Here is a 23964-nt window from a genome sequence, read left to right as displayed (position 1 = left end):
TTTTGCAAATGACTGTGACTGTAACACTATGTTCTACTAAAGGGAATATTAATGTAAGATATCAGTTAAGAGAGAATGAGCAGGCACTCTTTTTTCCCTTTTCTTCTATGCCTCTTCCTCCATCCTGCTGCCTAAAATGCAGGTGTGATGGCTGGAACCCTAGCTGCAATTTTGGATAATGAGGAAAAGGGCTATGTCCTAGAAAATGAGGGGTGAGCTAAAAGGGGTTTAGATTACTGAGAGACTCATGGAGCAGATCCATCATGCTAACCATTGACATTTTACTTCTGGCCTTGTATTAGAAAGAAATTTCTCTCTTACTTAAGTCACAGTTATTTTAGAACACACCCAAAGTCAAATATAATTCTATCTTAAACATCACAAGAACTATTTAGTTCCTGGAACTTTGGAGCTACAACAAATTACTGCAAAGAATCAAAACAATAGAAAGAATCAAAACAACAGAAAGTGCCTGCAATGATAATCAAAGGTCTTTATTTTCTATATTTAATTTCTTACAATCATTTTGGAAAAATAGTTGTTTCTCCAAATGTACTTTCACTGAAGAAAGCTGATATGACCTAAGCATTATCTGAGAGACAATGAAAAAAATATTTATCACTGAAAAACAAGTGTTCTGTTCAGTTTACACGTTACACATACTTAACACAAGCATAAAGGAAAAGTTCAGTGTCAGAAATAGAGGCCATTCTCCTTAACTGAAACATTCGATCAGAAGAGTATTTGGCAATTAGAGCTTCAAATTTGAAAGATTTAAAAATCTCTTTCAAAATAAATGCTGCCTAAGAATACGGAAACACACAACATTTTCTGAAAATCTTTTTTTAAAAGAATTTTTTTAGTCTTTGCTTTTGGTATTCTCTTAGACACTCGGAAACTTATTTAACACAGCATTCTATCTGCTCAACATTCAAATTTAGATGTGCTGATTATCTCCTCCACTCTTCTGCATAGTTAAGTATGTCCTATAAATAAACACATCAATTTTGCTCGATTACTATCCTTCCAAAAAGCCTCATATAATTGGAATTAACCTAGTATTTACTTATCATTAAATATATTTTTATTAGGATACACAGCACATGAAATCACAGAATTCTCATGAGTTAAAGACAAATTTCAGAACTCACAAATAATATTTACAATGTAAACATCACAGTTATTACATCAGAGTAAAATAAATCACAACATTCACAACACAATGTATTTTATTTGGTTTTGATATTGAAGTAGTTTTCTTGAATTACTTATGTAGAACTCAAAATAAAAGTACTTCACTTATTGTTTTTCTTCAAGAATTCTGAAAAAGAAAGAATTGGTGTTTTAAGCATAAAATCATTTTTATTTACAGCCTCTGACTTTCATTTACTGATCCACTCATTTAATAAATATTTCTCTTTGCACTTGATCAGCAGCTTTTGAAAGGGGATCACGTTTTGGAACATCAAGAGGGACTCTTCCAAGGAACCTATTGTTGGGAAGGGAGCCAGAATGTGAAGGGGTTCTCTAATTAGTCATAAATAATTACTTATTTGTAATTTTCAGAATTGGCTGACCAGCAAAACTTCCTGTTGAAAGAATTTGTCCAATGTCACCCATTCAAAAGAGCAAAAAGCGGAGGTTGGACTCTCATAAGGGGACAGAGTAATGAATCCTCTGTTATACTGTTGTGCCTATTGTATTTCTTAATTTAATGGAAAAGCCTTATTTGATAAACTTCATTGAGAATCTGTATATAACTCTCTTTTTTGAGCATTCGAGGAGTTTGTTTCTCTGAAATGTCTATGCATGATGAGGAATGGGCCCCTGCAGCACCCTTGACCACATATCTCTCTTACAGGGATCTTTCATGCCACAATAGCAGAGTTGAGCAGGTGTTCCAGAAACTGTAGAATACACAAAACCAAAAATTTGTCCTCAGAGTCCTTTAGAGAAAAATTGTGACAACTTGATTTAGTGATGCTACAAAACTTCTTTAAAGACTTGCCAAGCATTATAAAAACATTTTATGAGCTACTGTAAACATTAATGTATCTCAGGAAAGAAATATGCCTTGTGTCCATGTTCACACAAAAATGATTTTGATAACAATCTTATCAACTTAGCAAAGAAAAAAATCTATTTGTGTTTTCTCTACTCCAAAAATGTTTTACAGTGGATATTACTAGAGTCGTAGTGTCTACACTCACTTTATAGATAAAATAAGCTAAATTTGATTTTTGCTCCATGACGTTTACTATGTTTCAAGAAATACAATATCTGTTGTTCACCTGAAGCTATCACAACTTTGTTAATCGGCTATACCCCAATGCAAAATAAAAAGTTAAAACAAGAAACAATGAGACCCAGGATGTCTTGGTATTTTCACAATAACAAGCCACACTGTAATTTGGTAGTATTTCCTTATACTTAAATGAGATGTTAAAAGTCAATTGTGAGACTAGATTTTAATAAAACCAACATGGCTTTACTATTCAAGAGAAAGCCAGTTTTTCTCAGTAGTGTGATTCAATCTCCTTTTTCAATATTTCTTCAAAAGGACAGGAATGAGTCTGAGCAAAGTAGGAGGTACTGACCTGTTTACTCATTGTGAGCTGTCTTTTTCATGCTATCAGAACACTGCATGAATTGTTTCAAGCTCTACTAAGCTGTGATCCACTTGGGTAGAAGCGTCCTTCTTAGATAAGGTCTCACTGGGAGAACATTATGATGTTTTTTACCAAGTGACTCCTACCCACTTAAATACTGAAATGATTACTACTAGCTTATAAGAACACACAGATATACTCACCACTGGGAAGTTGTCAGCAGCTTTGCTCCAAAGAGCTTTCTAATCATTTTTCTAACTCTTCAAGAAAGTCAGGAGACTCTCCTTCACTGCTGCAGACCAGAAAGAGAGAACTGTGCTTGTGAAGGCTCTTGGATGAGAAAGCTTCTAAAGAAAAGGTGAGGCATGGCCTGGGCAGTACAGGGTGCTCAGTTAAGGGCTCTGGGGGCTAAACACCTTTGTTTCAGGTGAGTCATTCCCTCTGACAGGCTCTTCAGTCTTAAATTGTCTAAAAGCTTTCTTAAAGAATTATAATCTGGTGGGCAAAGAGATCCATCTTACTTGATCTCACCCAAATAGAATTGTCTTGTGAACTCCCCATCTAAACAAAAATAACTGGAATAAAAGAGAGAAAGGATCGCATTTCCTATATATTGTGTTCCAATATTTACATACCATGGAAAGACACAGGTTTTACTGAATCCGAGAAGACAAAATAATTCATGGTTTCATTTGGTAAAATAGATAATTGAATTTGCAGGTAAAAAGGAAATTCCATGTGGTGACAAATTGCTAGCTGACTGCCCTTCACATGTTTTAAAAAGCAGCACTTTTGATAAGACCTCTTCCTAGACCCAGACCAGATGTCTCTACAGTCATCACTTTTAACCCTGGAGGCACATTAGCATCAACTGGAGAACTCAAAAAATACCTGTGTCCACAGCCACATGCCTAGGGACACTAATTTCCCGGCAACTGGTTTTGGGTTAGGGTCAGACATCAATATTTTTTATATTCTCCAGGGTAATCTAATGTTAGCTAAGGTTGAGAATTACTGCTTGAAAGGTAGAGAGAGAGAGATGTCTCCATATGCAACTACTATTTTGAAAGTCAGTTATAATTTCTCATGTTAGCAAGTTCTCATTTCTTTACCTTCGCTTTCCATTTAGAATTGAGTTCAAGTATTTCTTCACAGCCATTTGTTTTCGAAGGCGTGTGTAGTTGTCAGTGAAGACAGCATCTGAGTGGCGTTTAATTGGTCCCTGGTCTTCTGAGATGCTATTGCTAAGAAACATGAGGATAAGGAAGTCAAATAATAATTTCTTGGAGTCAGATAAAAAGGAATTCCAACACCCAACTCATTTTCTATCACCAAAAAAGCTGAAAGAAAAAAGCATCTAAGCCTAAGGATGGGGGAGCATGGAATAATTCAATGTACTTTGACCTTTACTAGGGTGCCTTTAGACATTCTGTCCTAAATGAGCAAATAACTTATTAAAAAAAAAATTGAGGGACTAATTGAAATTGTGTTCTTCCATTGGAAGAAGGAGTTCTTTAAAAGTAAACGCTTCTTAAAAACATAAATAAATGCTTCTTCATGAAGAGATGCCAATTTAAGTAATGCCATCTAAAATTCAGTTATTAACCATTTAAAGACAAAATCTTCCAATGCTTAGTTTGAGCAGGAAGTAAAATACAAATGTTATGGTTAGCCTTAAAATTTGCTTCAGTTTAGAATCTGTCTTATTTTGTTTTTACTGTGTCTAGTTTAGTTTGTTTGCCAATTTATAAATGATTATTATTTAAGAAAAATAAATGTGTCTGGAGCCTATGAATATGATATTATTAGGAAATCTTATTTTATTAGTTCATTAGTTTTATTTATTATTAGGGTCTAGTATATTTTATTGATGTATATAAATTATTTTATAATGAAATTAAACATTATCAAGAGTTATCAGTTTTGAATAAAATAAATAAGTTGCTTACAGTGAAGATATAATTGTCCAATTTAATAACCACAGCATGTTTTCTAATAGTAATAAATTCTCTTTACCTAACTCGTTTTCCAATAAGGGACTCAAGGTATTTTTTGGCAGAAAGTTGACCCAAGAGTCTACTATAGTCACTGGTAAAAACTCCATCAGCATGTCTGACATTTCTGAAACAAGGAAAAAAGGATAGTCATTATTTTGTAAATAGTTTGCTAAAAGATTATTTTGGCTTGTTAAATAAAAAGGAAACATCAACTTATTTGATAGCTTCTCATTCAAACTTAAGTCCAAAAGGAAGTTTTTGAACAACTGAATAAATAATATATTCTGGTGACTTATTTCTAGCCCCAAATTTTGAAAAATTGAAGAAATTAGCTTTTTAAGGAGCATATCTCAATATTAATGCTCCCTGGTAGAATCTGTAAAACTAATTCTTTTCTATGAAATATTGGTGGGAAGATATATTTAGTTTCTATTTATTCATGGTGATTTATTTCTTCTACTCTGAATAAAGATATATGCAAGGGGAACTTATTCTGATTTTAGCAAACCTTACTATCCCTTTTGCTATTTCTTCTGCCAAAAGGTTGTAAACAAAATCTCTTAAGATAGAAAGACTCTAAAAGTCTATCAACCAAATTTTCCATCCAAATGAAAAATACTTCATGCTTTGCCTTCTGGATAGAGTTACTCTGTTTATACTGGAATGTTGCTCTGGACAATATTCTATGAAATGAATAGCTTTTATTATTAGACACCTTTTCTTTACATAGAAGTGAAACTCTAACCTTAGAACTTTTTCCATCATGGATTCTCAAATGCCGTAGATTTACTACAGTTGACATAATTTCTGATGTTAAAAATTTATGAAACAGAATATAGGTGGATGACTTGCTGAACTTGGCCTGTTACAATCTCTCCAAGTAAAAATCACGCAAACATCAAGAGTTTCAATAAATCAGGCTGAATGAAGCCACAACACATGGAAACTCATAGTGCAATGCTATGAGAATAGCTTCATGGTGACACAAAAATAAAATGTTTAGATTTTTAAAAAGTATTTGCTAAAATAAAACTCAATAAAAATGAACTCACCTGGATACATCGTAATAAGGTGTGTCATTTTCAGCTAATGCGTCTTGTAAAATGTCAGTGTCTGCTTTTAACGAAACTTGATCAGGTTCATTTGCTCCTTCAAATGGTATTCTGTCCCCCATCCTGGTAGGAAAAGATACATTAAAGTAAAATACATTCCTTTCTCAAAAGCTGGTGCTTACAGCTTAACAGTCATTTGAGATAAGATACTCAAAATCTTAGGAAATATCACCCACTCATAGTATATGGTTGGCAAAATTGAATTAATGGCTTCCATGGTTTATGAAAGTGTAAATAGTAAAATTCTTATTTATCCCATAAAACAGATGCCATACAACTTTTACAAGCTGTATGTAACAGAAGTTAGAGCTACTTAGCCTAGTTTTTCAGAACATTAAGCAAAGTACACTTCCTTGGCAATAAGTAAGTAGCTTCACTTTGCAAAGTACACAAGTAGAAAGATCTTACATAAAATAGAAACTTCGGCAATTTTTTTATATTTAATATGAAAATTGCAAGCAACTCACATATTTCTTGATGGCCAATATCATGTGTCTCAACATTTCTCAAGACTTGAATATTAACTATTTTTCTTTCTCTGAGTCCGTAAATTTTACTTCAAAGGTTCACTTTGGTGTGGTGCATTTCTATGTATTGACCAAGTCCAAAGACTCTCTCTGTCTCTGAATAGTCATTCAAACTCAGTGAATTTTGTTTTCAATTTTACATAGGAGCACAATTTTAATAAAGGATATACAATGCTTTACTGGAAGACTAAGAATTGTCCTGCCTCTACATGGACTATGTGGGTGCATGCACATATTGAACACCAGCACACTTAAAATTATGTGTGTGTATGTTTTCACTGTTACCCTATTAAGAACTGTGTTGGCTGCTGGGCACTTGTGTATCTTTGGGTGAGGCAGTTCTTGGTAGTCAGGAACAAGCAACCCTCTTTAAGAGTGAAGCTTAGCAATTAATGTAAGCTCCAGCATTCTTGAGATTATTCATCTCTTTTGATATAACTATTCAGATAGACTAGTTCTATTTAATTATCAAAGCAACATACAATCTGGCTTTAAGCAAATTTCACAGAACACTAATAGTTAAGAGATTATTCACTCTATTGAGCATATGCCTACTTGAACAAAGAATTGGAAATGAGAAAATAAGCAAAGACATGTAAACTGGAAAGAAAAATAAGGCTAATGTAGTTTCCTTGTAAACTAGATATAGTAATCCTTGTAAACTGGAAAGAAAAATAAAACTAATGTAGTTTCCTTTTACTGTTTCCTTCTTTAGCATAAAGTTATCTCAAATAAAGCTTTAAAGGTGAGTTGTATTATATGAATTTGAAATATGAAATGCAATGTAGAGAGCAGTAAAACTAAGGATTTATGGTAAAAACCAAGTACCTTAAAATTCACTCCCTGGGGAAGGGTAACTCAGCAGATTAATTATCTCACAATTTTTAACATTGACAAATTGATTCTGCCTAGATAGTCTGTCCAACATGATTTTATACATATTCCACTTATCAACTGTTCATGATTATTTGCCGATTGATCTCGAAAAATGAACTCAAATGAAGTGGGCAACTAGACACCTATTTTTCTATCAGAAACTGAACTGAACTGAGGTGACAATGGAGAACAGCTAATTACTCAACTGAAACTGGTTTGAATGAAAGGAAATCCAAGCCCCCTTTCTGCCTTGCTAGAAAATGTGGTCCATCTTACCCATAAAACTAGTCATCGACACTGTCTCTCTGGCCCTGAGATTGAATTCCAAAACTCAGAACAATCATGTTGCCCTGAAGTTGGAAAAACTTGCTTAACAAGTCAACTGACAGATTTGAATAACTAATACATAATTTGCAAAACTGAGCTGTCTGAAATAACATATCAGAAATTCCCATTTACGTGGAGGAGGAATGTTCAACTGCCTGAATTGAAAGAGAGCCTACCTCAGAGCTGAAGGTGCTCCAAAAAGAGGCCACGCCAAGGTCTGGGAGAAGAGCACGCTGAACAGCGTCAAGAACACAAGAAGCTGGGGCTTACTTCTTGTTTCCATCTCAGAACCTGGAAGGGGAGACAATCACAGCTGTCTAAGTTTTTCCAGCCACAGCTGTGCCAGAAAGGTAACTCTGTGTGTTTAGGAGTAATTCCTGAGGACTCATGAAGAGTTTAGACAAAGCGATTTACATCTTACAGAAAGTCTTAAACTGCAATATGATTACTTTTTAAATCAAGAAGGTCTTTGGGTGTGTGAACAGTGCTTGAGTAAAGATTAGGGTCCTTTCAACTTCTGCCTGTCTCTCACTAGGCACAAGATTGAATGCAATACTTTTATAGTACTGAAAGCAACCATAAGGGCAATTTTCTTATAACAGAGTTGTAACATCCATGTTGAGTATATTTTCTAACTATGAAGCAGCTTCAAGAAACTGATGTTTCTTCTTCTACTCTGTTTTTAGTACTTGAGTAATAGAAAAGTTGAGTGTCATGTATTTAATAATTTGTGTATATAGGTACATATACACCGATACATAGATACACATCAGTAAAATTATTTTGTATATACATTTTTCCTCTTTTAATTATAGATTTTACTGGGTGCTTAATCTCCTTAAGGAGTTTGGGTCTGAACAAACTGATTCAATTAACAGTGTAAATTAATACCAAAAAATCACTGAGGTTCATATTACCACCAAAATAATTTCTGCCATAAAAGGAAAAATACATCAAAAACAAAGCTTGTATATTTTTACATCTCATTTACTTACACATTTCATTTGTAAATAGGGTGCAGATAGAAACTTCAGAATTTGATGTCTGTTTCTTGTGCTGTTTGTAAGACTCACAGCATTTAAACTCAGAAGAAAATAAATGTTTTGTAAGTTCACATAATTAACAAATGAAATGGAAAGAACAATACTAAGTAACAAGTTGAAACTTTCAGTACATAAGTACCCACTGAATTTTCAGTTAAAAATTTATATACAAGCCAAAAAACAAACCCCACTTGAAGGCTTTATTTTAAAGTTGGCATTGAGTAAAAAAGCAATCAGAGTGAAGCATTTCCAACTAAAGAATTCAGAAAACCCATTCATATGTGAGACGTTGAGGCATTTCTATACTTACCAGGTGACTTGAGAAGCTTGCCTTTTTATTGTTGTAAAGAAGGAACACTGTAAAGTTATTTTTCAAGAGAAATAAAAACTCAATATATCCAGAGAAAAGTTCCAGAGTCAGGGGGAGAAAAAAAGAAGAAAGTGAAGTTTTCACTTACTTTGCCGAGTCGTGGTCTTTGAGAGCTGTCTGTTCTCAGACTGTGAGCGCTGTCTCAGGTGCTGAAGTCCTGGGAGTCGGTCTTCGAGTTCTTTTGCCCTTCCAGCTGAACCAGAACTTGGTGCTGGCTGAGTTTGCCTACTATTGCCAGCAACTGCTTCTCACTCTACCCTGACTAGCATTTCAAGCCCATCATTTTATAGGGCTTATGCGTTGGGCTGAGCAATCACACAGCTCTCGGAAAGACGTCACACTGGTACTCTCATGGGATGAATAGGACTTGAAGTTCTTATTAAATTGTCATTATGCTTGATTTATATAAATTTAGAGTGAGTAACTTCAAGATGTAAGATATAAAGAGGAAATTTACTTTTCTTTAAACAGAAAAAGGTACTGAGCTTCATGTGAAATATTTTCATCTCTAATTAGTAGTAATGAAATAAAAGACTGATTAGTATTATGCCCAGGGCCACTGGGAATGCCTTTAGAAAATAAGAATTTTATGTGTAGGAACAGATGCAGAAAGCAACAAATACTTAGGCTCATGGGCTTACCAATGTATAATTCTCCTTTATTACAAGGCATCAATTGCCCTAAAGCTTTTTTATTTTTATACTATTCGTATAGACTCTGACTTAAACTTTTCTGAGATCTGTCTTAATTGTAAAAGCACCAGAAATAACTTTCTATATTCTATTGTTACATTTTCCTTATATTGAAACTAATCCCTGGATAAATTTTCAAAAAGCCTCTAAGATAGTGTAATATGGACACAGTTGCATAGAATAGTAGCAGCACTGCTATTTCACATTGGTAGAAAATGTCATCATTCCTAATGCATTTTCACATACATGATCTCAAATGATCCAAAAAACTTAATAAATTATCATACTAGATAGCCCCAAAGGGTCATTTTTTCTTTCTTTTTAAAAGTCATACTCATCAATTTTTTAAGTTCTTGCCCCGTGTGGAATTTTATGTATCCCTGAACATATACCAACATCCATAGCAGCTGATAACATTTCCAACTCAGTCACTTGACAGATGATTTCAAAGAACTGGTTGGAAAGCCTTTATGGAGTACTTTGACAAGTACTTAATTTCTATTTGTGGGTTTCTAATTCAAAGTAGCCTAGCATACATTCAGTCAGAGTTTAAGGTTAAAAATACAGAAGCCTGAACAACTTCATGGACAACAAAGTAAAATGCTATCCTTCCTTTTACTTAAAAAAATGGCCATGATATGTATTTTTACATTTTTCTTTGTAAGTTGCGGAGGGAAGGGGCAACAGCCTTAAGCCCCCTTTCCTTCTACTTTATGATTTCAATGTCTATTTGCTTCATTCAAATCCAGTAAAAGAATATACTGCTAAAAAAAAAAAAAAAAAAAGAATATACTGCTATGCTTCATCATATTTTCTAACCCAGTTACAAGAAAAATTAAATGAATTAAATTTCAAAATGTCTGGAAATTTGTTTCCCAGTTGACAGCTCTGACTTAAGCCAGAGTTCCTGTGGCTTAATTCCAGGAAATCTTTTTTTACCTGATGGTTACAAGCTAGAGGTTGACATTATTCTCATATGGAATCTTTTTGTCTTTAGCTTTTGGTCACCTAATTCCCAGTGAAGCAATTTTATTTAAGAACAGCAACAGCAAAATACGTTGATTGAGAGTCACAGGAAATCCAATGCTGAAGGTAAGCAGAAAAAAACCTAAAAGTAAAAAGACATAAAAGTTTTTTTATTACTTGGTCTAAGCAAGCACTTAGCATTCACACAGAGTACCTACAGTAGGTTTTCCAATGGTGAAGACAGTTTCTCCAATTATAACAGTAAATTATAACAATAAAACACAAAATAGAATTAATTCAATCTTATCACCTCTGAATAAAAGTAAACTAAATCAAAGAACTGCATTTTCTCCTATGAATTCAAATAGAAAGCAAAACTGAATTTCAAAATGGCATCATAGCACCATCTGCAGGTTCATAAGTCTTAAATCATAGATTTTTTCAAAATGTGTGGTTTTTTTTCTCTTTTCTTTAAGGAAATAGATGTAAACCAGAGGTCTTTTATCCAGCTAAACCATAGAATTTTCCAGAAAAATAACCATGTGAAAAAATACTGTAGCTGAGTTTATTCTGCACACTTTGTTACTATAAAATTCAGTAAACACAAAACTACAAATACGAATTTACTGTTTAAATCTGCTTTCCCCCCTACTTTGGCATATCTTTCCATAATGTTCCCACATCTCTAGCAGAATTTATTCCTTACCTAAGACTTTTCATTAAAGTCTTATCATAAAAAAAGTCATATCATAAAAAGAACAATCAGCATACAACAGGTTCATTTCAGTGCCTGAAAGTAAGGGGATGTTTACATTTTTAAAAGGCTGAAAAATATTAAAAGAAGAAAAATGCTTTGTTACAGTTGAAAATTATATGAAACAAAATTTCAGTGCTCATCAATGAAGTTTTATTGGAACACAGAAATACTCATCAAATATGTATTGTCTGTGGCTGCTCTTGTGATACAGTGGCCAAGCTATGTAGTTGTGACAGAGACCATATAGCCTGCAAGACCTAAAATGTTTACTATTTGACCCTTCACAAATAAGCTTTGTGGACATCTGGTCTAGAGCCTCCTGTTAAGGAAGATATTTAAGAAGTCATGTTAAACTTAGTATTCTTAAATCCTTTAGATCTCAATAACTTGTATTGGTTCAAAATATATACATGTATAGGTATATATTGGAGAAGGAAATGGCAACCCACTCCAGTATTTTTGCCTGGAGAATCCCATGGAGGGAGGAGCCTGGTAGGCTACAGTCCACGGGGTCACAAAGAGTCAGACACGACTGAGCTACTTCACTTTAGGTATCTATCTATATACATTTAATATACACTACGGATAATGTGGCTTCCCTGGTGACTCAGACGGTGAAGAATCTGCCTGCAATGCGGGAGACCTGGGTTTGATCCTTGGCTTGGGAAGATCCCCCAGAGAAGAGATCAGTTACCCACTCCAGTACCCTGGCTTGAAGAATTCCATGGACAGAGGAGCCTGGCAGGCTACAGTCCATGGGTTGCAAAGAGTCAGACACAACTGAGTGACTTTCACTTTATTGGGTAATATGTATGTATGTGTATACCCACGTGTAATATGCATAATGTCTACATATATTGAGAGCCTCCCTCTGCTGAATATTCTCAAGTTGCCCCTTTGCATCTGTTCTCTGCTCTACTAGGCTCTGCTTTTTGTGCCTTTGAAGTTGGACCTCCAGATTCATTATGCTCTGTGATCCTCTGGCTTCTGATTGGATTTAGCCAAAGGGAGGCACTAGTAGGAAACTAAGGGACGAAAGATTAGAGAAACAAGGGTTCTCAATATTTATTCTCCATAAGCCATAATTTGGAAGAGACTACATTCCTCTCTCAAGATCCAGAATCTGTACAGTGGCCCCTCTCCTAAAGCCCTAACAGGTACCAAAAGCTCTGGGGCTGAGGCTATTCCATGGGTCCTTTGCCACCTCATTAGTTCTCAACATATTAATTAAATTCTCCTCAATCCTTATTAAACTCTATGATATCTTTATGAAACTCTGTTCATCTAACCTCTGGAAAGAGCCATGTGTGTCCTGTTTAGACCGTATCTCATGCGTTCCCACTCCTAAACCCAAGCTCACACTTCTAAGAGTAAATGGAGACATTGAATTTTAGGATTCAGTAGCTTTAGAAAATAAAATCTGTCACTGTTTCCACTTTTTCAGTGACATATTTTATTTCCTTGGACTCCAAAACCAATGCAAATGGTGACTGCAGCCACAAAACTAAAAGATGCTTGCTCCTTGGAAGAAAAGCTATGACAAATCTAGACAGCATATTAAAAAGCAGAGACTTTCACTTTGTCAACAAAAGTCTGTCTAGTCAAAAATATGGTTTTTCCAGCAGTCATGAACAGACGTGAGAGCTAGACTATAAAGAAGACTGAATGTCAAAGAATTGAGGCTTTCAAATTCTGGTGTTGGAGGAGACTCGAGAGTTCCCTGGACAGCAGGGAGATCCAACCAGACAGTCCTGAAAGAAATCAACCCTGACTGTTCACTGGAAGGACTGACGCTGAAGCTGAAGCTCCAATACTTTGGCCACCTGATGGAAAAGCTGACTCATTGGAAAAGACCCTGACGCTGGGCAAGATTGAGGGCAGGAGGATAAGGGGGTGACAGAGGATGAGATGGTTGGATGGGATCAGTGACTCAATCGACATAAGTTTGAGCAAACTCCAGGAGATAGCGAAGGACAGGGAAGCCTGGCGTGCTGCAGTTCGTGGGGTCGCAAACCACTGGATATGACAGAGCAACTGAACAACAACAACAAAACTTTAGAAAGTTTGCCTGTTTTTAAAGTTCTAATATATTAAATTTAAGTTGAGAGAATCCTCCGAATAATCAATGTGGAAGCTTATAGGAAGGTCACTCTAGCCCTGAGCATGTCTGCCGGACTGGTGAGCAATTAGATTTTGAAGGTTGTGAAAAAAACACATAAACAAGAAGCCCTTTCAGACCCTTTTTGTTACTCAGGTCCCTCCAGGAAAAGAGGCTGGATCTATGTGACACATATCAGGAGGAAAGGTCAGTGTACTGCCAGAAGCCAAACAAAAAACCCTGATGGGGTCTCTATAGTGAGCAGCACAGTGGTCCTGGGAAGGACATCTGAGGCCAACGCGTCCTCCACCTCCCGGGGCTCCTGGTGCCTGGTCCTCAGGAAATAGACTATCACTGTCTAGGAAGCAGGAGATGTGGCTATTTGATCAACTTTATTTCTCAGTTAATCATCATTCTAACATCCTGTATCTGTAGTCATTTCTCTGTATTTCCCAGGCTGAGAGACTGATGTTCTCATTTCTGACTCATAAAACCATAATTTTTAGGTAGAAAGAATGTAAGATAGTGTTTTATCTTATCTGCAGTTTGTTCTGAGAGGTTGTCGGGCTTCAATATCCAAAAGAGGCATCAGTGTCTATTTCATTTAGGGACACAGAATTGAAAAGCGAAACTCTGTTTCCTATCTTAGCTCCCAAGGGGAGCGAAGATCAATGGAAAATAGAGACACTGAGTACATAATTATCAGGTGAGCTGGTCTAAGAAGCATGACGTATTATGAAACGCAGAGCAGGTATTTCTGACAGTGTCATATCAAAGCTGAGATTTACTGAGGGCATGAGCCTTGGCTTAAAAACTAAAGGAGATAAAGAGGGACAAACATTCCATGTATAAAAACAAAACAATAACACACTTTAGAAGAGCTGGAGGCACAACACACACAAGAAATTGATATGGAACTTCATCGTAAGGAAAAGGAGAACCAATAAGTAGGGGGATGATATGAGCTTCTATTTGTTTTGTCTGCTATGACAGTTAACTTACTGGGTATAGAAAGACCAGAATGTCAGTCTGCTGAGATTAGTGTTCTAGTTCCAGAGGATACTAAAGCAGATTTTCTGTCCAAAAGAAGCAAGGGAAAAACAAAGTCCTTTGGATCTAATAAGGAGAGAAACTGCTTTAATCATTTATTAAAAAGAAGAGTTAGAAATTGGATGCTGTTATCAATTACAGCTTCTTCTACGAGATAGTAGGTTTCAAACGTATAAGGACTTCTGTCTTTCCAAAGATCCCCAATAGTCAATTCATCCATGAATTGTGGTTTAGAGTGTAAAAAATGGCCGGGGTCTTCCAAAAATCTCCCTCTTAACCTTGTTATGTGATTCAATAGATACGAGTTTGAGCAAACACCAGGAGATAGTGAAGGACAGAGAAACCTGGTGTGCTGCAGTCCATGGGGTCGAAAAGAATTGGACACGACTCAACAGCTGAACAACAAACAACTTTTGTTAATCCAAGTGGCATCAGTTAAGTAGCTGGCTTAAGTTACTAAGCTAGTAGAGGTATGGAGGAGCCAAATGCTTTATAAAGCCAAGTTGAGAAAAATATATCTTAGCTTTCCCTAAATAGCTTTAGTCTTGTCTATTTCCCTCATTCTTAGAAACCATTTGAAGGACCTAGCAAATGTCAATAGTTTGAAAAATAGTAATTAAATGGACAGCAGGATAAATAATCATAATAAATTAAGCAAGATAGTCGCTAAATGTGGAGAATCTTAAACTAGAGAAATATCAAGTGTATCACAAAAACTATACAATATTAGATAGCCTAAAGCTAGTGCCTCTGAGTTGTAGGATAATTGCCTGCTTGTTTGTCTCCTTTTCTGGGGTAAGAGAGGTGAAAGTGAAGATGGTGGGTGGCTTATTAGAAACGAAAGATATAGAAAATAGAAAACCTTTAAAAAAAATTTTTTTTTAACTGTATTGACAGCCTTAACCTATAAAGAGCTTTCAAAATTAACCTTGCATCCCTAAAACTATTCTTCTAAAGAATGTGTTTATGGCTAATGGAAAAATATATCTGTAAATCAGATACAACTAAATAACTTTCATTTTTATATGAAGTACTAGCTTTTCAAATGTAAAGAACATTTGTTCTTTTGTTCTTCCTTCCCTGTAAGACACCTCAATCGGAAAATGCTTTCCTCTAAGAGAAGCCCACTTGTTTAAAATGGCTAAACTTCAGCTTCTTTTGAAGCAGAGTAGTTTACTAAAATGTCTCATACATTAGTGCAAAATGCTGAACACTTCATAAAATGGTAACTGAATTTGCTTCTTTCTTTCTCTCTCTTGTTTGTCTGTTTTTGCTGCCCTGGGTCTTCATTAAGGTGTGGGAGACTTTCTAGCTGTGGCATGCAGGTGGAGTAGCCCCATGACATGTAGAATCTTAGTTCCCTGACCAGGGATCAAACCAGCATCCCCGGCATTGGAAGGCGGTGGATTCTTAATCACTGGACACCAGGGAAGCCCCTGCTTGTCAGTTTCTCTTTGGTTTGTTTTGTTTTTTAAACATCTACTGTCTAATGGGCTTCCCTGGTAGCACTTACAGTAAAGAATCTGCCTGCAATGAGGGAGACCTGGGTTCGATCCCTGGGTGGGGAAGATCCCCTGGAGGAGTGCATGGCAACCCACTCCAGTATTCTCGCCTGGAGAATCCCCATGGACAGAGGAGCCTGGCGGGCTACAGTCCATGAGGTCACAAGAGTCGGACAGCACTGAGCGACTAAGCAAGACACAGCACATACTATTAGGAGACATTGTATTAAATACAACATCATTTGATCCAAACAATACTATGAGCTAAGTGTTATTTTCTCCATCTTCAGCAGGGAAAAGAAAATGCTGTCTAGAGGAATTAATTAATTGGCACAATATTGTCCTACTAATGAGTGGAAGACCCAGTATTTAAAAGATAGGAAGTCCAATAATGACTAATGAAATCCTGAAAAACTCTAAAGAAATCCCTGGAATTTGTCAAGGAATTTTCAAATATTTATGAAATAAAAATCACAAGATCAAGGAAAGAAAGAAAAATATTTATAATCCCATTACACAATGACTATTCCCATTGCTTTCACATTTTTTTTTGCTTTCACATTTTTATATGTATTTATGTTTTTAGTTGTTGAATGTATAACAGTTGTTAAGTATATGTCTATAAATTAGTATTTTGCTATCCTTTCTTGATGCTTAGTCATATGTTTTCATGAGTTTACAAATTTTTATAACTTCATAATATTTTTATAATATTGCATTGTGTTGATATGGTGGTGCTAGTGGTAAAGAATCCACCTGCCAACGCAGGAGATGCAAGAGATGCAGGTTTGATCCTTGGGTTAGGGAGATCCCCTGGAGGAGGAGATGGCAGCCAGCTCCAGTATTCTTGTCTGGAAAATTCCATGGATGAGGCTACAGTCCATGGGGTCTCAGAGTCAGACACAGTTAAGCAACTGGGCACACACAGACATCCCCCTTAATGTAGTATCTCTGGGAAGCAGGGGGTGGGTTCTTCCCAATATTTTCTTATATTCTCTTACAAATAAAGACATCCTGGATATCTACTTGAATGTATATAGCTCTTGTGCTTTCCTTAAGTAGCTTCATTGGGATAAAACCCTCGAGTAGAATTGCTGTGTTGACTCTGGTATAAACAGTCATACAGCTGGCTGGAGAAATTTGAAGGGATGAAGAATAAACCATTTAAGTGGATACTCTTAATTACATACAAATGCAACAATACTTCCTACACTTAAACAGTAGCTAACTAAAAGGAGATGTACTGCTATTCTGTTAGCAGCTCTCAACTTCTCTCAGCTGTGCAACCTTAAACAGAATGATCACTGTACAAATGCGCTTGAAGAACATGCTTGCGTGCTCAGTCGTGTCTGACTCTTTGCAACCCCATGGACTGTGGCCTGTCAGGCCCCTCTGTCCTTGGAATTTTCTAGCCAAGAATACTGGAGTGGGTTGCTATTCCCTCCTCCAGGGGATTTTCCCTATTATCTTGTTCTTTAATGATTGAATGGCATTTTGAGTGCAATAGATGTGTTGTTCCTCTTCTAGACACACGCAGTGGAAAGGCGTATTCTTTTAAAAGTAAATAGCTTGATGGTATTTGTCTCTTGATCACATCTCTCGTGTCTCCTGCATTGACAGGCAGATTCTTTTAAAACTAGTGCCACCTGAAAAACCCCATATATTTTGTATATTTTATGTATTAAGAAAAATATATTTGAATATACACATATATTTATATATTTTATTTATATAATTTCATATTATGTTTATATAGTATATAAATTATATAAACATATAGTATATATTATCTACATCAAATATAAATTAATGATATTTTATATTAAGAAAAATACTAAGACTATATTTATATGGCTTTAATATATATACAGTCTTAAGGTCTTGGCTAGATTGCAAGTATAAAACTTTATTATGCATCTTTTGTGTGTGGGTACAGCTTAAGATTTCATATATATTTTATATATGAATACACCTAAATGAAAATATATATTGATTATATATCTTTTATCAGGGCTTCCCTGGGGTCTCAGACAGTAAAGAGTCTGCCTGCAATGTGGGAGACCTGGGTTCTATCCTTGGGTCGAGAAGATCCCCTGGAGAAGGAAATGACAACCCACTCTAGTACTCTTGCCTGGAAAATGTCATGGATGGAGGAGCCTGGCAGTCTACAGTCCATGGGTTTGCAAAGAGTCAGACACAACTGAGCGACTTCACTATCACTATATATCTTTACAACATACTTAATATATAAAATACATATGAAAATTTAAGTTGTACTCACACACAAGATGTATAATAAATTTTTATACTTATGATTGAACCAAAACCTTAAGAAACTTCTGGCCTGACTAGCTATTGCTAGAAACAAAACTTTTAATTTATTTAAAGCTAACAATACCATTCAGCAAGATATCTCATTCGTTTACAGAGGAATACATTTTGCAAGCAATTTCCGTTAGTATATTGTTCCAGGAAACTGCATCATTCAAAGCCAGACTGTCTATGGGTGATTTATTCAACGTTTCTTTTGTAATGTTCAGGATAATCTCCTGATTACACCAGCTTTAAAAATATTCATGTTATGCTTATCAACACACTGGCTGAACTTTTTTTCACTTCATTTGGAATATGCACAAACTTATTTTCTATAAAAATCCTTATCTTTCTTGAAAATACACCTTGGCCTTACCTCTGAGCATATATGAAGCAGATTTCCAATCAGTCCCAAATCAGCCCCTCAGCTTTTATAAGGTCAAGTCTGTAGCGCTAGTGGGAAAGAACTCGCTTGCCAATACAGGAGACATAAGAGACGTGAGTTTGATCCCGGGGTCAGGAAAATACCTTGAATGAAAGACTGGCAACCCACTCCAGTATTCTTGCCTGAAGTATCCCATGGGCAGAGGAGCCTGGTGGGCTACAGTCTATATGGTCACAAAGCGACTGAAGCAACTTAGCATGCATGCACAAGTCTGCTCTAGTGAGCTGACTCATGGGACATATGTTTTCTTTGTTTAGGGGACATGCAGAATTTTTTCTTTCTGAGGAGTAGGCAGAGAGCACAATCTCAGAACTCATTGTCATATATATTTTTGAAAAGTTGGTTAAGAAAAAGATATCTACGGACTTCCTTGGTGGTTGAGTGGCTAAGAGTCTGCCTTCCAATGCAGGGAACATGGGTTCAATCCCTAGTCGGAAAACTAAGATCCCACATGCTTCGGGGCAACTAAGCCCACATGCCACAGCTACTGAGCCTGCATGCCTCAACTTAGATTCAACCTATTCAAAAATAAGAAAAGAAATAAATGTTTGTTGGCTTTTTTTTTAAAAGAAAAAGATATCCATAATGGATATGCATTTCTTTATTTCTGTAAATCAGTGGTTCTCAGTCTTTCTTGGAGCAAAGATCCTTCTGATAAAAGTTACAAACCCTGTCCTCAAAAAAATGCATTCATGCCCACTCACACCCACTAATGGACACAATTTTCAGGATCCCTAGATCTTTTCTTTTAATGTTTATTGATCAACTCCCTTTGGGCTTTTGAAACTGGTTAAAAAGATTTGTTCCAGATACTCCAAAATCTCTCAAGATCTGTAAGATGCCGTTTATCTGGATGATACTATGGCTTTTCCCCTATGGTTTTATTTTAAGTGATTATTTTTTGTTATAAGTACAATTGCCTAAATTATGATACATTCTCATAAAACTCTGCTGTAGTTATCCTAAGCATATTGCTTAAGGTTTTGTTCCTTTCATCGCACAGATCCTGTTTAGCATAAACTTCAAATCAGAAATTACTGTGCCTCTTCTTTGTGAATAACTTGCCTTTATTTTATGAGCACTCTGAATGATATGACTACTCATGTTTCTGTTTTTAAATTTTCATCCAGAAAGCTAAAAACCAAATCCATGGCCCTTTGCAGGATGTAAGGCTCTCTCATTTGAGCACTAATCTCATTACTGGCTCTATTTTACTTCCTTTTGGCCCTAACTTTGTCATATACTTCTTATTTATGTTATCTTGTTTAAAACCTTTTGTAAAAATTTTGTGACAGTAGAAAGAAGGAAGAAAAAAGACAGAACAAAGGAAAATGTAGAAAAGTTTCTTAAATCAACTGTTATATTCCTTTATTTGCAATTTCTTTCAAAACAAGCAATTAATCAAATATTTAATTCTTATTTATATTTTAGTTTTATAAGGCTTTAAAAAATTAAGGGAAAAAACAAAAAATGGTAATAAAATGTTGTTAATTCACATGTTGCAAAATCTCAATTGTTAAAACATTTTTTAGCTATGAAACACTTTAAAAAATGTTTATTATTGAAACAATCAAATATATAGGGGAGTAGAGAAAATGGTATCATGAACACTCCTTCATATATCCATCTCCTAGATTTTAAAATTTTGCCATATTTGCTTCTTCTAGTTTTCTTCTGTTAAAGTGTTTTAGAGTCACTAACATACAAAGCACATAAAGACACTTCATTCTACACAAAGTCAGTATGAAAAGACATAAAGACAAGTTTTTTGTCAGACGGAAAACAGAAATTCATACTAAATAACTTATCAAAAACAATTGCTCTAACACACCCAGGAGATACACATGTATCTGTAGGAAGCAGAAGAATTTTCTGTAGAGAAACCACTTTCAGGAGATGATTAGGTGGACCTGGATTTTGTTATATCTGTCACTTGGCAAATGAGAAACCATCTTCAGGACATCCGTCTTATATATAGGTGATGATGCAGTTGCAAGTGTAGTCCCATCATTCCTGAAGACAACTGTTGTGATGCCGGAGGGGTATCTATGGACCCGATATATTTACAAATCCATCAGAACCACCCATGGCAAGTACATTGTTGATGTTGTTAAAACAAATGGCATTGACTGGATAAATCCGCTCGGTATTCTTTTCTTTCAGCCTTGGACATTTGAAAACAAGCTTCTACTGTACCTCAGGGCTCAGCAGGAAGTATTCAACAGCCACTTGGCCTTCAAAAGAGCTTAATACATAATTCTGCTTGTTTGGAAATGCTCAAAGCCATGAGCCTGGTACTTCGGGTTGGACATCCAGCACTGTTCCATGGAATCCACGTTCTGTGATCCCACGTTAATACTTTACGGCCCGCCTTGCTCAAGGTCAGCCATGGTCAGACAGAGAGAAGGTTCTAGCACTGTAAGGAGTTCTGGTGTTCCACGGATTAACTGTTGGATCCCAATGCCCAGTGACCACCACAGTCACTTCTGGACAGAATTCACCACATCCGATGGGGCATCATGCGTTCCAATAAGATTTTCTTGATCAGTGTTGGAATCATGCATTTTCAGTCGAGGGTTTAATTCCCCACTCAAGGTGTGTTTTGGATCGTTGAACACACATACCAGACAGCTTTGGACGCTGGTACTTGAGCCGAATAACTGGAACATCGCAGAGATGCATCCCTGAATCCAAGGAGGAGACAAGTAGGAGCTGGTCTTGGGACTGAACTTCACCAAGGAGACATCACCCTTAGTGGGTGGTTCAGCTTGAACTCATTACCAGCGAGCATAATGGGCTTCTCTCAGAAGTGACTTCACCGCCATCTCCTCCCAGCTTCCCTCAGACATTACAGTCTTCACCTTTTAGGGTGCATCTCTGAAATGGAAACATCTGTTTCTACAAAATCACAATAACATTTTCACACCTATTAAAATTTATAATAGTCTCCCAGAGTCACAATAAAACTAATGTCACCAAACGTGTGCGTGTGTGTTGGTGTGTTAGTCACTCAGTCATGTCTGACTCTTTGTGACCCCATGGACTGTAGCCTGCCGGGCTCCTGTGTCCATGGAATTCTCCAGGCAGGAATACTGGAGTGGGTTGCCATGCCCTTCTCTAGGGGATCTTCCTGACCCAGGAATTGAACTCAGGTCTCCTGCATTGCAGTTTCTTTATCTTCTGAGCCACCAGGGACGTCCATACCGACTCTATATTCAAATTACCCAGTTATCCAAATACCTTTTATAACTGCCCCAAATTCTTAATCTTAGGCTATATGAGGTAAGCTACTCTGAGTTCCTCCTCACTTCCATCTAACCATTTTATTCACCTCTAAATGCCAATATGTCTGGGTATCTCTAAATGGTTAAGAAAAACAAAATGATGAAATTGATTGTATTGTGGTCCCATTAAACAGTAAGAATTAACTCAAGACTCTTTAAGTTATGAATAAGAATTATCCTCTAGGAAAATTTCAATTTTCAATATTACTACAAAATAAGATGTCATTTATTATGAATTTCCCAAAGGTTCTAAATACTAATTAAAATCAATATGTATTGGCTTTTAAATATAGGCTAAATGTACCAAAAACTTTACTTATGTATAGCTTTTTCAACTTTGAAATAAAGAGAAATTTCTCTGTCGGTTTTTTTAACAATGCTAAATATTGTCACCCCTTTAACATTTGATAACGCTCTCTGCCTCCCTTTTAAAAAACTAGATTCAATCATAATAACTTATACTGTTCTTTGTATATTTTCTGCTCCTATCGAATATAGTCATACTCTTCATGCATTTTAAAAATGTTAGATATAAATTTCTTTTTAAAAATTTCTTTGAGGAGCATTATCTCATAAGCATTGCCTAATTTTATAAAGGAGCTGTAGATCAGGGATCTGGCCTGTGTTGTTTTATTTTTAAAAGCAAATTTCCAGTAAATGCAGTTTTCAGTTTACACTTATAAAGTCAAAATGTCAAGATGACTCAAAAACAATACGTTAAATTGCAAGTGAACTTTACAGATTTGATTTGGTAAAGATAGCAGGAGATTCAGTGAGGCCAGACCCTGCATCTACAATACCACAGGCCTGAGTGAGCAGTCAGAGATCGTTCAGGAAGATAACGTCAAAAGGCCAGACCCACATACACTTATGCAAATACCTTCGGGGGGAATTAACCTAATAGGATGAAACATTTTCCTCAGAAAAAAAAAAAAAGATGTCAAAGCATGTGGGGAATGTTACTGAAGTGTCTCATCTAGTGAGAAATTCAGTGAGGAAAAAACTGTGGAAAAGCACACACTTCAAGTTAAGACTCAGAACAAAAAAAAATCCCTGCACACAAGTCTCATCACCTATTTCTGCCACTGATGGCTGTGCTTCCTTCCAGTGAGGTGAGCAGAAGTGTCTAAACATAAAGACTGAAATTATCGCAAGCAGCCCCTTTGATCTTGATGTTTATTACACATGAGCATCTTCTCATTCAAAGACCTTTGGGGGAAGGGATTGAATTACAGAATTCTATACTTGTTCAGAAGAAATAGGTTAAATGAAATTGTGGATTTAGCAGGCAAGTTGGAAGGCTGGAAGAGAGCCTTGGGAAAATGGTCCAGATTTTGAAATTGAGATACAATGTGATGGTCTTTTAGCCAACAATTGGCATTGCACATTCTTTTTTTGTGTGTGTGTGGTGAAAGTCTCATAATGTTTTATACTAAAGTATCCACCTGCAATGCAGAAGACCCCAGTTTGATTCCTAGGTCAGGAAGATCCCCTGGAGAAGGGATAGGCTACCCACTCCAATATTTTTGGGCTTCCCTGGTGGCTCAGCTGGTAAAGAATTCACCTGCAATGTGGGAGACCTGGGTTCGATCCCTGGGTTGGGAAGAGCCCCTGGAGACGGGAAAGACTACCCATTCCAGTTTTCTGGCCTGGAGAATCCCAAGGACTATAAAGAGTCAGCCACACCTGGGTGACTCTCACTCACGCACTCACTCGCCCATATTTAACCGTACAGCTCAGTGGCACTGAGGTCATTCTCGCTGTGGTGCAGCTCTCACCATCATTCATCTCCTGATTTTTTCACTTTCCTAAACTGAAACTCTGTTCCCATTCAACATTAACTCCCCATTCTGTTTTGTTTGTTTGTTTGTTTTTAATTTATTTATATTCATTGGAGGCTAATTACAATATTGTGGTGGCTTTTGCCATACATTGACATGAATCAGGGTGTACATATTTCCACCTGTCCTGAACCCCTCATCCCCACCTCCTTCCC

The 23964-nt window shown here is 36.3% G+C and overlaps 1 protein-coding gene and 1 pseudogene across 3 annotated transcripts; both read right to left on the bottom strand.

The window, feature by feature from the left end:
• Positions 1 to 485: 485 nt before the first annotated feature.
• On the bottom strand, positions 486 to 9138 carry VIP (vasoactive intestinal peptide). Of its 3 annotated transcripts, none has more exons than XM_061130565.1 (7): positions 8950 to 9138; positions 7625 to 7739; positions 5659 to 5781; positions 4626 to 4730; positions 3722 to 3853; positions 2813 to 2898; positions 486 to 1321 (listed from the first exon to the last, which is right to left on the bottom strand). In XM_061130565.1, exons 2-6 carry the CDS (start codon positions 7729 to 7731, stop codon positions 2856 to 2858), a joined length of 510 nt encoding a protein of 169 aa, XP_060986548.1. In that variant the 5' UTR covers positions 7732 to 7739; positions 8950 to 9138; the 3' UTR covers positions 486 to 1321; positions 2813 to 2855. The 3 variants fall into 3 exon arrangements, with proteins under 3 accessions (XP_060986548.1, XP_060986546.1, XP_060986547.1); XM_061130563.1 differs by having other exon boundaries at positions 487 to 1321; positions 2813 to 2901; XM_061130564.1 differs by lacking the exon at positions 486 to 1321 and adding an exon at positions 1889 to 1907 and having other exon boundaries at positions 2813 to 2901.
• An 11435-nt stretch (positions 9139 to 20573) lies between these two features.
• LOC133047184 (mitotic checkpoint protein BUB3-like) lies at positions 20574 to 23723 on the bottom strand (annotated as a pseudogene).
• Positions 23724 to 23964: the final 241 nt, after the last annotated feature.

Source organism: Dama dama, chromosome 26, assembly GCF_033118175.1.
Source record: "Dama dama isolate Ldn47 chromosome 26, ASM3311817v1, whole genome shotgun sequence".
NCBI lineage: Eukaryota > Metazoa > Chordata > Mammalia > Artiodactyla > Cervidae > Dama > Dama dama.
The sequence above is the reverse complement of the archived record's forward strand: the minus strand, read 5'-3'. Positions and strand labels throughout refer to the sequence as shown.

What these genes read in the sequence shown, in the direction of transcription:
- VIP (XM_061130563.1), bottom strand. Translation starts at nt 7,731, where the DNA reads ATGGAAACAAGAAGTAAGCCCCAGCTTCTTGTGTTCTTGACGCTGTTC. An exon ending in CCTTATTACGATGTATCCAG is followed by an intron (nt 4,731 to 5,658) that starts GTGAGTTCATTT and finishes TCCTTGTTTCAG; the next exon opens with AAATGTCAGACATGCTGATG. An exon ending in CTTATTGGAAAACGAGTTAG is followed by an intron (nt 3,854 to 4,625) that starts GTAAAGAGAATT and finishes CATGTTTCTTAG; the next exon opens with CAATAGCATCTCAGAAGACC.